The sequence below is a fragment of the Parasteatoda tepidariorum genome, chromosome 4, assembly GCF_982258835.1.
Source record: "Parasteatoda tepidariorum strain Cologne lab strain chromosome 4, Ptep-v5.0, whole genome shotgun sequence".
NCBI lineage: Eukaryota > Metazoa > Arthropoda > Arachnida > Araneae > Theridiidae > Parasteatoda > Parasteatoda tepidariorum.
In genome coordinates this window covers 96,085,204-96,099,528 of record NC_141758.1, presented here as the reverse complement: position 1 = coordinate 96,099,528, position 14,325 = coordinate 96,085,204, and the positions used below count along the sequence as shown (strand labels likewise).

General features: G+C 31.1%; 1 protein-coding gene across 1 annotated transcript in view; it reads left to right on the top strand.

The window, feature by feature from the left end:
* The window catches only part of LOC107454197 (uncharacterized), a 71,963-nt gene that overhangs the window by 47,390 nt on the left and 10,248 nt on the right, over positions 1-14,325 (top strand). Inside the window, exon 2 of the mRNA XM_043045840.3 lies at positions 11,822-11,916. Within this exon, the coding sequence (XP_042901774.2) occupies positions 11,822-11,916 (95 nt within the window). The remainder of the gene's footprint in view (positions 1-11,821; positions 11,917-14,325) is intronic.

Sequence of the window (14,325 nt, the reverse complement as noted above, 5' to 3'; positions counted from 1 at the left end):
ATCAACCAGTCATCGCTGGGATTTGAACCCGGCTCGCTTCATTAGAAGGCGAGTGCTTTATCCCCTGAGCCATCATGGCTATCTCTTTATTATATAAGATGATGTGCATGGATTTTTGTGTGAAGTTAGTTGAAATGATAAATTAAAGGACATGTCGCAGCATGCAGACTCCTGTAACGAGCCGAGCAGGATGATACCCAGGATTAAAATGCGGATATGAAAGTCTCCATTCAGACAAAAATGTCTGAAAATGGTTGTTGTTGAAGGAAAAAACCTGTACGAGAACCCGAAGAAGATGTGTGTCAATAGTCCAGTCAAATTAGATTGAAAGAAAACACGAATTAATTGGAAATGATTTTATTTCACTTTCAAAACAAGAAAAATAAGCGTTTGTGACAAATTTGTATCATTTCTTCTATATCAATTATAAAACTATTTGAGGCATCGGTTTATTATTAGCGATTAAATTACTTTCAGCATTCATATTTAACCACTTCGTAAAGGTATTAGCAATTTGAAATAACTTTAATATTATATTTAAGCGACAAATATTTTATTTATAATGAAAATTTGAATTCGAGCACCAGAAAAATTAACTTCAACAATAATAAAATTTTACCACTGAATATATTTTTGTTTAACAATACTATGACACATATATGAAACGTCAATAACATGATAAAGAAAAGCAACTTGTAACCAGTGTGAAAATTTTTTGCGAATATATAAAAATAAATAAAACTTTTTAATATAGTGAATAAACTCAGTATATATAAAAAATATTACTAATATATACGTCAAAGATTAGAAGAAAAAAAATTAATAACTCTAAAATCAATAAATATCACTGCTGTTTAAACGCCAAATTACTTTCATAATCAAGAAATATTTCGAAAATATTATGAAAGCAAAAATTAGCAGATCAAGATGAATGAAATTAGTATTTGTGATAATAACAGTAAACCATAAATAATAACTTATACCATAACCATAAATAACTTATAATAAGTATTAGAAAATTTTTAGCAAGGGAAAAGTAATGAACAATTCAACTTAAATAAAACCGTTAATCATCAGTATAACTATTCATTAATATAAATATTTAATAAATATTTATTAAAAAGAATTATATAAATAAAAAAAATTGTGAAAGCCTTTCAGCGATCACAGGTTACCCATTGGCATAATGATTGTTATTTAATTTTTTAACCCTCTTTATTCGTGATATTCACCTGAATTAGTACTGAAAACGATCCAGTTTGAACTTTAGGTTAGAATTTCTGATTCTTAATTAAAACAATAAAAACAAAAATATCGTTCAAATGATGAAATTCTCTGTTATTCACAACTCAAGAAGTATTTATGTCATCTCTCTGGTTTCAACAAAATTATCAAACAGCAGCGGTCGCCATAGCAACGCATGCAATGACAACGCATGCGCACTGTTTACTATTACTCTTAAACACAGTTGAAAAGTGTGATGATGTCCTAAAAAGGTGCGCACGCCATCAAATCCAAAACAACACCCATTTTGCCTATGGGTAAAAACTAAATAAAAGTGAATATAAAGCAAAATTACAATATTTTTTATAACATAAAAACACTGAAATTATTTTGAAAATTTAAAAATTTAGAAAAATTATGCTAAAAGAAATTAATTCTCCATGCAGCAATTAAACCTCCTTTTATCTTTACACCATATAAAATATACTTCAACATATAATGAGGTACCATTTTTCGAAAAGACACACTATTTTATTTCATGATAATATAACGATTATACCAACAATCTCGCTGTAATGACCTGCTATTATTATCGTTATAATGGACATTTACTTTAATAGTTTTTAACGATTATTTATAGTTAAATGTTGATCGACAAATCTGGAATTGTTAAGTATATACACTTTTACATTCTTTCAACTGTTAAATAATGTAATGAATCCATAATTCTCGATAAATAAGCGATTTAAAGAAAAAGTCTTACTTCAATATTTTGTCTTTGTGATGGTTACGAAAACAATTACGGCTCTCAAGATAATGCTTAAAATAAAAATGTAGTAAGAGTATTAATTGTAAAGGTACTGCTTAATGATACGTCATATTTTTTTTTTTACCCATTGGCAAAATGGGTGTTGTTTTGGATTTGATGGAGTGCGCACCTTATTTGGGCGACATCATACTTTTCAACTGCATTCAAGAGTAACAGTGCGCATGCGTCGTTATTGCATGCGTTGCTATGGCAACCGCTGCCATAGAAACTTACTGAATTAAAGAGAATTTCATCATTTCAACGATATTTTTGTTTTTATTGTTTTAATTAAGAATCAGAAATTCTAACCTGCAGTTTAAACTGGAAAAAAAAATTCGACATCAGCCATTTTGCCAATGGGAAACCTGTGATCGCTATGATCAATTTTCTTTAATACTATTTTTAATTATATTTGTAAATATGTTTTTTTAATTTATATTAATAGATTAATTTACATTATTGTCAGTTTTTAAACCATAAGATCGGCGTTTACATTGAAATATAATATTTTCTTTTCTTTCTTTATTTCAAAAAAAAGCTTTTCTTGTGGTTAAAAAAATTTGGACATTATTCTCAATATAGTGTGTCACATTGTCAAATGTATTCATTTTTCCTTTCTGCCTCGCTTTTTTTTTCCAATTATGTTAAAAATAATAAATAAGTAAATATCTGTTTCTCAAATAAACTCATTATATTTGTGTACATAGAGGGAAAAAGAATCTACGACAAAAGAATTTTCATTTAAAATTCCAAAGCAACATTCATTTCGTTTTCACTTTCTGTAACAAAGAGGGGAAAAAAATATGTAAAAAATGTTTATACATAAAGAAAGAATATATACGAACGCATTTATGAAAGAAAAGTCTTTTCAGTTTAGAATAATGAAATCATAGTACTTTTTTTATGTTGCTACCGGAAAGATTTATTTTCAGTTAAAGCATTTTATTACGACTTTAGAATAACCACTAATCTATTTATAACATCGAATCATTGCCGAAAGATGTTAAAAAAGACATTAAAATAATTAATGGATTAATTAGATCATAAATAGTTTTTCTTTGAAAGAAATGAACCACAACATGTAAATTAAGTTCAATTAATAGCATTATAATTCATCGATATCTTAAATAAGCTGGAGACTTATTTTATTGTTATTAAATATCTTTTTAACAACACATATATTTTGTAAGATTATTGTTTGGTAAACCCACGAATGCCTGGTCACTAAAACTGGTCATTATATTTTTATTTTACAACCGTCGTCAGGGGTCTGTTTAGAAGAAATTTGGGTCCGTTAACGGACCCTTCACAAAATATCTTTTCATAAAAACGGACCCTTCACAAAATATTTTAACTTAAAAACGGACCCTTCACAAAATGATTTTTCTTTTAATCGGACCCTTCACAAATTTGTTTATCTTCATTATTTTTTTGTTAATCGAATAAACCCTTTCCAGGGCAGAAAACAAGAAAGATAGATGTATACGAATTAAGTTTTGTCTTCGGCGGACGATTCTTCCATTATTCGTCCGAAATTAATATTCTGCGTTCAGCAGTATATGCTAAATACCACATATTTGTATGTTGCATCTCTAATTTAGAAGCAGCAATTGTTGTTTATCTTTTAAAATTTAATTTTTTTAATTATAATTTTACAGTGTTGAGCATATTCTTGTTTGTCTTTACAATTTAAAAACTCCTTGAAAGAATTTTTTTTGCAATAACGGACCCTATTTGCACAAATTCATAAAAGCGGACCCTGGTTGAAAGAATGTGAGTAAATTTTTCTCAATTTCACGAAAAACGGACCTTTCTCAAAATGTCTGGACAGACCCCTGGTCGTTGAACAACCGATCCAATTTAGGGTTTACTGCTACTAATGCTCAGCTCCGTAACTTTGTAATTTTGAACCTAATCCAAAAGACAAGGGAACTCCTGGATCAAGTAGTGGGAGAAATTTTGCTCTGCAAACACGCATTTGCATTACATGGAGTGGGAAATCACGAAAACCTCCCACGATTATCCTGACGGCAAGTGGACTCTAACTCATGATCCATCTACCAATGAGGATATTTTTACGTTAACACCTTGCTTGGTGAAAGCCAGATGGAGAATTCGTATTGACCGGACATCGCTTGGATTCGAACCCACTTCACCTCATTGGCAGGCGAGCCATCACGGCTCAACTAGTCATTATAGAAAAATAAGTAACTATTGTGAAAAAGTGGTGGTACATGTTTGGTTATAAATGGTTAATCGTGTAAAGCTAAGCGTAGGTGGCGCTTGCGGTTAAAATTCGTAAAAAGACTTTCGGGTTACTACTTCCGATTTATAAGTTAATTTATAAATCCGTTTTATTTCAGAACAGCAGCCATAAAAAACTGAAGATAATAGTCAAAACATGGGGACCCTTACGCTTTTTTTATGTTGTTACATTTCCATGGAATTTTTAAGTTTTGCTTTATTTTATAACGGACGTTGAACAGATTACCGATTTTTGAGTTTACGACTATCAATGTTCAATTCCGCAGTATTCTAATTTTGACAAAGGAAGAAGACAAGAGAATTCCTGGATTAAGCATTTGCGTTACATGGAGATGAAAACGACATATTTTCTGGCAGTAGCGCCACCTATAGTCAAAGCAGTGGCGCCATCTATAGGAGTAAAACTGGAAGGTATTCGATTGCGGCAGAATAAAGAAAATTTGAAAATAGCTTCCGCTCTTCCCAAAAATGTCTCAATATATAAACACAGATATTCTTTCATAAATGATAAATAATTTAATAGGTTTATTTTACACAAAAATAATAACAAGATACTTGTAAGAAATTTTTGTTTTAAATTAATAATTTTTTCTTTCTTTTTTTAAAAAAAAAAAAATTTATTTTAACCATGATTTTAATCACGATTTAAGTCAAGCTGATATAAATGTAAATACAGGGTGCGTAGCGTTTTTAAAAAGTGCTTAAAGGTGCTTATTTTTGATTTACGTTTTTTAAAAGCTCTTAAAGGTGCTTTTTTTATTTGGTGTTTGTAAAAAGTGCTTAATTTTTTTATTTTTTAAGAAGAGATTTTTTTTCTTTGCCTTAACGATTGTCGTTCAAAATTACAAGAAATTCATGATTTTTATAATTTTCTACGCAATATTTATCAGAAGCTAGTTATTATATCATGATTATGTAAAGTTTTTGAAAATGTTTTTGAATTTTATTGATTTTATGTTTATAAATTAAGAATTTTAAACGATAGAAAAAAATCATTTTGTTACTGCACAGATCCTAGTTACAATTTTTTTTTTCTTTTGAAAAGTAAAAAAAAATTTTAAGTGCTTAAAAAGTACTTAGAAGGTGCTTTTTTTTTTTTTTTTTTTTTTTTTTTTTTTTTTTTTTTTTAAAGTCTGGCTACGCACCCTGAAATAAAAGAAAACCTTTTTGAAAAAGAATTTTTGAAGTTATATTTCCAGTTAGTTTCACAATATTTATGCATTAAATATTGAAAAATTAAATTTTGAGGATAAGAAAGTGTCATTTCCAACTCCTCATTCGAAAATCGGTTTAGTGGTTTGTAACTTTTCCCTATGCTTGTAAAAAAATATTGAACCATCTTCAAAGTAAATAACATGTTAAGTAAAACATAAATCAATATATAACATTTCCCCTGAAGGGAATTGGAGTTGGTAAAATAAGATAAACTGGAGAGAAAATCGATAAGTTGATCTTTTCGTCGCCCGATTATTTGTTATTTAATTATGAGTTGGCGTTACTTTTTTGGCAACAATTCTGGCAAGAATTTGCAACACTGAATAACTGATTTAGGCAACAAAATATCATTTCTGTATGAAAATATTAACAACATCGTTAAAACATATTCTAATCTGAAGGATATCTTAAACCGGTTTCTCTAATTAACAGGGTTAGTACTTAGCGTTTTTGAAAAGTACTTAAAGGTGCTTTTTTTTTATTCGGGGTTTGTAAAAAGTGATTAATTTTCTATCTTTCTAAAAAGAGTTTTTTCTTTGCCGTGTCGATTGTCGTTCTGATTTCCAAAAAAATGCATGATTTTCACAATTTTCTCTGCAATATTTATCAGAAACTTGATATTATAGGTACATGATTATGTGAAGTTAGTGAAAATGTTTTTGAATTTTATTGATTTTGTGTTCATAAATTAAGAACTTTAAACGATAGAAATTTTTTTATTTTTTTTATTGCTGCACAGATCCTAATTATGATTTTTTTTTTTGGAGAGTGATTAAAAATATTTTTTGAGTGCTTAAAAAGTACTTAAAAGGTGCTTATTTTTTGTTGAAAAATCTGGCATGCGCACCCTGATTAATCAAAATTCTTCTGTCGAAATTGCACGGTGAATGTTGATATTTACATAATCGCTTTGGTTATTGTTCGAAATTATACACCTGTCGACATTCAGCATGTTGATGTTCATTAAAATAAATGTTGATTAAAATATGTTGATGTTGAATGTTGGTTAAAATATTTTTGTTGTTGATTAAAATGTTAATTAAAATATTTTGTTCATGAATAAGTATTACTTACACCCACTGCAGGATTTAAGGGAAACTCTGTTGTATTTTGCAAGATACTTTCAATTTCAAGCTTCATTTTCCACCCTCTGAAATCGAACCGAGAATTCTCTCGAGCTTTTTGTGGTGGCTAATATAATCAAGAAAAGAGTTCTTTGTCAGAAATTATTTATGTTATCATGATCATGTAAAGTCTTAAAAAATTATTTTGAATTTTGTTAATGCATATGGTGCTTAAAATATTTTTTAGTACTTGAAATGTGCTTATATTTTGTTGAAAGATTTGGCTAGGCACCCAGTTTAACGGTTCCTGTTTCGAATTATAGGGCGAAATTAACGGTCGCCACAGATCGAAAATGGCGTTTAAAAATTTGTTTGTTAAATCGCCACCCAATCGCCACTTTTTTAACCAAATGCGCTCTAAGAGATGTGCTATTTATTACAAAGAAAATCATCCGTCATTATTTATACGATTCTTTCAAGGGGCAAAGGTTATTTTTTTTAAATTTAATGACCAAATAATATTTAAAAGCAATCTAATAAATATCACAGTAACAAAAATTATTTCAGATTTATTTTGTAACTAATAAAACTCTACGTTTGTTATAAACATAAATTTAATGTTGCATTATTTGTTCAAAAACTCTGCATTTAATGCACTGAAAACGTTATGTACGAATTTTGCACAAACCGACGCAGAGTATTTTGGCAAATGTTTCTTCTTTTTAGAAATGAACTCTATTGTGTTTACCACATTTTAAAAATTGCTTTACATTAATGATATCATTAGTTACGAATTTTCAGTTTTTGAAAAAGTGGGCTCTATTAAAAAAGCTACTACTGCCCACTGATCGGTCATGGGCAAAATTAGAAACTTTTTTTTTCGTGGCCAGCTGTAGCATTTTTAAAAGTAGCCACATTTAAAAACATGCGGTCACTTTTTCAAAAATTGATCTTTTTAACAATTTAAAAAAATAATAATAATATGCACATAGGGTGCCTTTTATTATTGTTTTTAATGAAATGCACCCTATCAGGGGTCTGTTTAGAAGAAATTTTGGTCCGTTAACGGACCCTTCACAAAATATCTTTTCATAAAAACGGACCCTTCACAAAATATTTTAACTTAAAAACGGACCCTTAACAAAGTGATTTTTCTTTTAATCGGACCCTTCACAAATTTGCTTATCTTCATTATTGTGTTGTTAATTGGATAAACCCTTCCCAGCTAAAAATAAACTGCAGACCCTTCGGACCCTTCACAAATTTGCTTATCTTCATTATTGTGTTGTTAATTGGATAAACCCTTCCCAGCTAAAAATAAACTGCAGACCCTTCGGACCCTTCACAAATTTGCTTATCTTCATTATTGTGTTGTTAATTGGATAAACCCTTCCCAGCTAAAAATAAACTGCAGAAAATTTAAAGAAAAACTGCAGTTTGAAGATTGCGGTGATTTGGCCCATAGCACTACAGAATTTTTGAAGTCGAAGAACTACAAAATTACTACAGTTTGTAAACTGCATTTATTTTGCAGTAGATCAACATCGAAATAACTGCAGTTTAAAAACTGTAGTAATTTTGTAGTTCTTCGACTTCAAAAATTCTGCAGTGCTATGGGCCAAATCACCGCAGTCTTCAAACTGCAGTTTTTCTTTAAATTTTCTGCAGTTTATTTTTAATTCATTCATCGTAAACATTAAGAAACATATTTTATGTAAAATTAAAACTAGTAAGTTTACTAATTTATTTCCTTTTTTAAAAAAGAACCTAAAGGATTTGAAAATATTAGTTATCTTAATAAATGTTAAAATAAAAAGCAAAACATGTTTTTTAAAAATAAAATTGAAATTTTATCCCATTCTTCCTGGAACTTTGGAATTTTTCCATGGAAAATCACGATAGTAAATTTAAAATAAACAACAAAAAAACAAAAAAAACAGGCCAGAAAACAAGAAAGATGGATGTAAACGAATTAAGTTTTGTCTTCGGCAGACGATTCTTCCATTATTCGTCCGAAATGAATATTCTCCTTCTTCTAATTAAAACTAGTAAGTTTACTAATTTATTTTCAAAAAAAAGAGCCTAAAAGATTTGAGAATATTAGTTATCTTAATAAATGTTAAAATAAAAAGCAAAACATGTTTTTTAAGAATAAAATTGAAATTTTATCCCAATCTTCCTGGAACTTTGGAATTTTTCCATAGAAAATCACGATAGTAAATTTAAAATAAGCAAAAAAAAAAAAAAAAAAACAGGCCAGAAAACAAGAAAGATGGATGTAAACGAATTGTTTTGTCTTCGGCAGACGATTCTTCCATTATTCGTCCGAAATGAATATTCTCCATTCAGCAGTATAGGCTAAATACCAAATATTTGTATGTTGCATCTCTAATTTAGAAGCAGCAATTACTGTTTATTTATAAAAGTTTATTTTTTTATATATTATAATTTTACAGTGCTGAGCATAATCTTGTGTCTATTTACAATTTAAAAACTCCTTGAAAAAGGTTTGGCTGTAACCGCACCCTATTTGCACAAATTCATGAAAGCAGGACCCTGGTTTAAAGAATGTAATTTTTTCACAATTTCAGAACAATCGGACCTTTCACAAAATGTCTTGACAGACCCCTGTCTGTGTTAGCGTCTTTTCGACGAAAAAGGAAGGCGACTGAAAAACAATTATTTAATCGCCATTTGATACATATTTACACGCCTTGTACAACCATTAACTATGCTGGTCGATATTAAAATTTCCTAATTTTGCCCTGTACCTCCAGTCACGCTTTCTTTAAAAAATAATTGTTGATATCGAAGAACTTGAAACAAATAATAAATGTCGACTAAAAGAGAATCAAACTTCAATAATCCATTAAGTGAATGGCAATTTTTACTCGTAAGTTCCATCTTAGAAGAAAAATAGATTTGTATTTCGAAATACAATTCTATTCGAGAAAAATAGAATTGTACTTCGAAAATCACGTACTGTTACTGGACATAAGTTGTTTGGATTCGTATTCTAAAAGGTAGAAAAATAAAAATGGAGCTATTTAAATTTATGTGAGTCATTACTCATTCATAATAACCATAAAAACTGTTTTGTTTTTCCTCCTTTTTTTATGTTTAATATATGTAATAAGACCATTTTTTTCTGTTCTAATGTTATGCGAAAATATTTTGGAGTTAAAATTGATTTATAAAAATGAATTTATTTCGAATTATTCTTAAAATTTAAAAAAAAAAAATTCTGGGAAGGTATATGGGATTTTAAAAATTTTTCACCTATAGTACCTGGCCAAATGATGAGACGCTCTGTAAGATTCTACTTAAAATCTTAATTATCAGGTGATACTATACACATTTATTGTTTTTACACGACTGAAGCCGGTTTGCACTTGTTTACGTTCGTGTATCAATTAGTTAAATTAGACGATATATTATATAAATATAGAATACTTATTATATCAATCATTATATTAGTATATTATAATAAGTGGATCAAATTATTAGACGCACTGTAGTGTTTTAATAATGACATAATTTGCACGAGTTTTTATGCAGTACTTTTATACCCATTCATACATCCATTCATTCATCCATAGATCCTAATTTTGACCTGAATCAGAGAACGATCGATCTCCAATCCAGTACCCCCAGAGGTTTTGATTTGTTATGGGAACATGGAGGACTTTAGTGACTCAACAGATTTAACGTGCATCAGTCACTTTACTACCCGAGGAGTCTTCGGCCGACGGGGTTCCATGAACTCTCGGACATGGGTCCAGCGCCCTACCGACCAGGGTATCCCGGCCACACTACTTCTTTTAAAAAGTAGAGCACTACACTGAAAATTCCAGAAAAAAGTAGCGATTATAGTATTTTCACTACTTCTCTAAAATCTCACATACGCCCTTCATATTCACGCGGTTTTAAAATCTCACATCGAGATCCGTATTTATGTGATTTAAAAATCTCAAATCAGGATTCGTCTTCACGCGATTTAAAAATTATTCATGTGATTTAAAAATCTCTAAAATCAGGATTCGTCTTCACGCGATTTAAAAATCTCCCATCGAGATTCGTATTCATGTGATTTAGAAATCTCTAAAATCTGGATTCGTCTTCACGCGATTTAAAATCTCGCAGCGAAATTCGTATTCACACGATTTAAAAATTTTCGTTCGAGAATCATACTCACACTATTTAAGAAAAAACAATATTAAAAACGCATCAATATTTTTCTATTAAAACGTTTATAATATCCTATGGATGTATATCTTTCTTACATAATTTTTTTTTCTTGCTTAAATGTAAAGTATTTTTTTCAATTGTTTAAAATGTGTTTTGCTCATAACATTTTTGGATCTCCTATTTTCAGCTAATTTTTTCTCCTCCAAACTTACCCGGATCAAAATTTTTGATGGTCCCATCAAGTTATTTTGATGGTTTCAGTGCGATTCATGATGGTTCAACATCATTTGATGGTCACCATCAAGTTATTTTGATGGTTTCAGTGCGATTCATGATGGTTCAACATCATTTGATGGTCACCATCAAATTATTTTGGTGGTTTCAGTGCGATTCATGATGGTTCAACATCATTTGATGGTCACCATCATCCAACATTGTCCATTATGCATTCATGATTATTGATATGCCAACAAACTTCCATCATTTCATGATGGAAAGTGCTACTTTAATACTATGATGGTTAACCATCAAGAGAAGTTTGATTCTCATGAACCAACAATCCACGATGGTTCCAACTATACATTTCCATGATGGTTTAATGAGAATTATTGTTGGTTCTCAGGAATATGCCATCAAAATAATTAGATTTTTTTTTTCTTTTGGCCCATCATAAATCAGTCCGAATTCCTACATAGGGATGATGGTTGTTTATAAGCGTTCCAACATTTGATTTCTAAGAAACTATGATGGAAATTTCTGATGGTTTAACATGAACAAACCATCAAAACCAGTTGCTATACTCATTTCTCGGACCATCGTAAATCAGTCCGAATTCCTACATTGGGATGGTGGTTACTTATGTTAGTTACTATCAAAAATATAATGGTCCATGATGGAATTATTGATAGTTATCAACAAGATTATGTTGATCCATCAATGGTAAACCATCAATAATTTTGACTTGAGTACTCCTGTGAACTGGCATTTGATTATTTGTGTAACATTGTTGCATCTTACATGCATTGTTTCAATATTTTTGTTCTTTCTCTTGTTATAGAATTTCCCTTGATATGGAAAAACCAACAAAAGTGATAGTCGAGCCCATCGAAACGCCCCCAAAAGAATATCCTGGTGAAACAGAAGAAGAGAAAGGTATATTTATCATATTTTATCTTTTGGATTTCTCCATTTATACTACAGATTAACAGGACCCAGACCACGGGAGAAACTTTCCGTCGCTAATTCTCGTTCACCTCCATTAAAAATTAAAAATAATTTGTCCCGCTATGGACTGATCGTGAAGACACGGTTCCAAGCAGATCACCCAAGTCAAGCATCATTGGTTGCGGTCAATGTGCGGGTGGGTGACCGCTTGTATCAGTCTGCGTTGGGACCGAGGGTGTGCGTTGTTGGTCCTCGTTAAACTGTTTAATCGTAAGGGGATCGACTTCTTGTGCAGTTCCTCGGGTCACTACCAAAGATGGGCAGCCAACCCCTCTGCAGAGGATCAAAATTGTGAAGGCATGTCTTCGAATCATCCTCGGGGATGTTTCCCAGACTGTCGCCAATAGCCTATTGTGCAGCTCTAGCGCGATGTAAATGAACCACAACAGCCAGAGCAAATTTAAAAAAAAAAAAAAATTGAGTTCAGGCAAACCAATAGGTTTCTGTTGAGTCGTGATGGCTCATAGGATAGAGCGTTCACCTTCCAATGAGATGTCGATACGAATTCGCATCTGTCTTGCACCGACCACAGTGCTGACGTGAAATATCCTCAGTGGTACACGGATCATGGGTTTGTGTCCGTTTGCCGTCAGGCTAACCGTGGGAGGTTCTCGTGGTCTTCCTCTCCATGTAACGCAATTGCGGGTTAGTTCCATCAGAAAGTCCTCCACGAAGGCAAATTTCTCCCAATACTTGATCCAGGAATACCCTTGTCTTCTGGATTGGGTTCAAAATTACAAGACTACGGAGTTGAACATTAGAAGTCGTAAACCCAAAAATTGGGTCAGCTGTTCAAAGACGGTTATAATATATATTTAAAAAAATAAGTTTCTGTTTGCTGGAAAAAAAATTTCAAAGCATCAAAATGCAAACAAATTATTGGAAGAGAACTTTTCCATTGTGTCGCATATCATCGCATCGTGTTCCATATCATCGCATAGTTTGTTTTCATTTTGATAGCTTAAAAATTTCTTTTTAGTATTTGAAATTTCATGACTTACTCTAGGTTTGTCTGAAGTCAGTCTTTCTATACATTCAATTTTAAATTGGTTATGGAAGTGAAAAAGAATTTGCAATGAAAAGTTTTCCCATTGATATGGCGTCCTCTTAACGCGTGCCATTAGCGGACATGTATTTCAGTGACTTTTATTACATCTAAACACTAGAAAAAGAAAACCACCTTAATTCGGACGGCCATTAAAGGCGAATACGGAAATAAGTACGGACACCATTTTGATATTTTCTGGGCCGTCCCATAATCATCCACGTTATGGATGAACGTGAAGAACGAATCCTATTTCAAATTATTTTAACATGGTGTGCAACGTTTTTAAAAAAGTGCTTAAAGGTGCTTATTTTCGATTTTGTTTTTTAAAGGTGCTTTTTTATTGGGTTTTTTTTAAGTGCTTAATTTCCCCTTTTCGAAAATGAGATTTTCTTCTTGTCGATTTTCACCACGTATGATGCAAATGCGTGGTTTTCACATTGTTCTATTCAGCGTTTTCTCAATTCATGCAAACACAATGCGTTTCGGCTTACCGCAGGTCCGTAGCGTATGAAAGCGCCAATCATTTTGCATGTTTGATGAAATACTTGCGGGTCTGCATGTGCGTCTACTGAGCTGGGTTCGGTGAGATTATAGCACTCTCGTGTGCGACTCTTCTGCATTTTGCAAGATATTATCAATTTCAGGCTTCATTTTCCGCCCTCTGAAATGGAACTGAAAAATCTCTCGATCTTCTTATGGTGGCTAATGTAATCAAGAAAAGAGTTCTTTATCAGAAACTAGTTATTTTATCAGGATCATGAAAATACTTTGAAAATTATTTTGCATTTTGTTAGTGTATATAGTGCTTAAAAATATTCATTTAGTGCTTAAAAGATGCTTATTTAAACTGGAGAACGATCGAAAAAACGATCGATTATTTCATTTTTTGCTTATTTCGTAACCTCTCAGGACATAAATAATTATTTTTTTTGCACTAAACTGGTTTATCCAAAATATGTGTTCTTTTAGATACTTCTGGGTTAGTACTTCCGACTGATTTTTACGCCTAAGCTTGAAAAAACGAGCCATCCAATATTATTATACTTGTAGTGTTTCTAATATAGCGCTTTCTTGAACTTAAACTTTCAACGAAACAAAAAACAAATGAAAACAAACAAAACAAAACAAAAAACAAATGCTAAAGACTCCGCAAGCTTGCTATCGTGCTAACCTAACATGAAACAAACGGCACTATTTTTTTTTCAAATATAGCCAAATAAGGGATAAACACTCAAAACATGGCAAACTTTACACTTTTATTTATGCTGCGATATTAATTTTGGTAAATT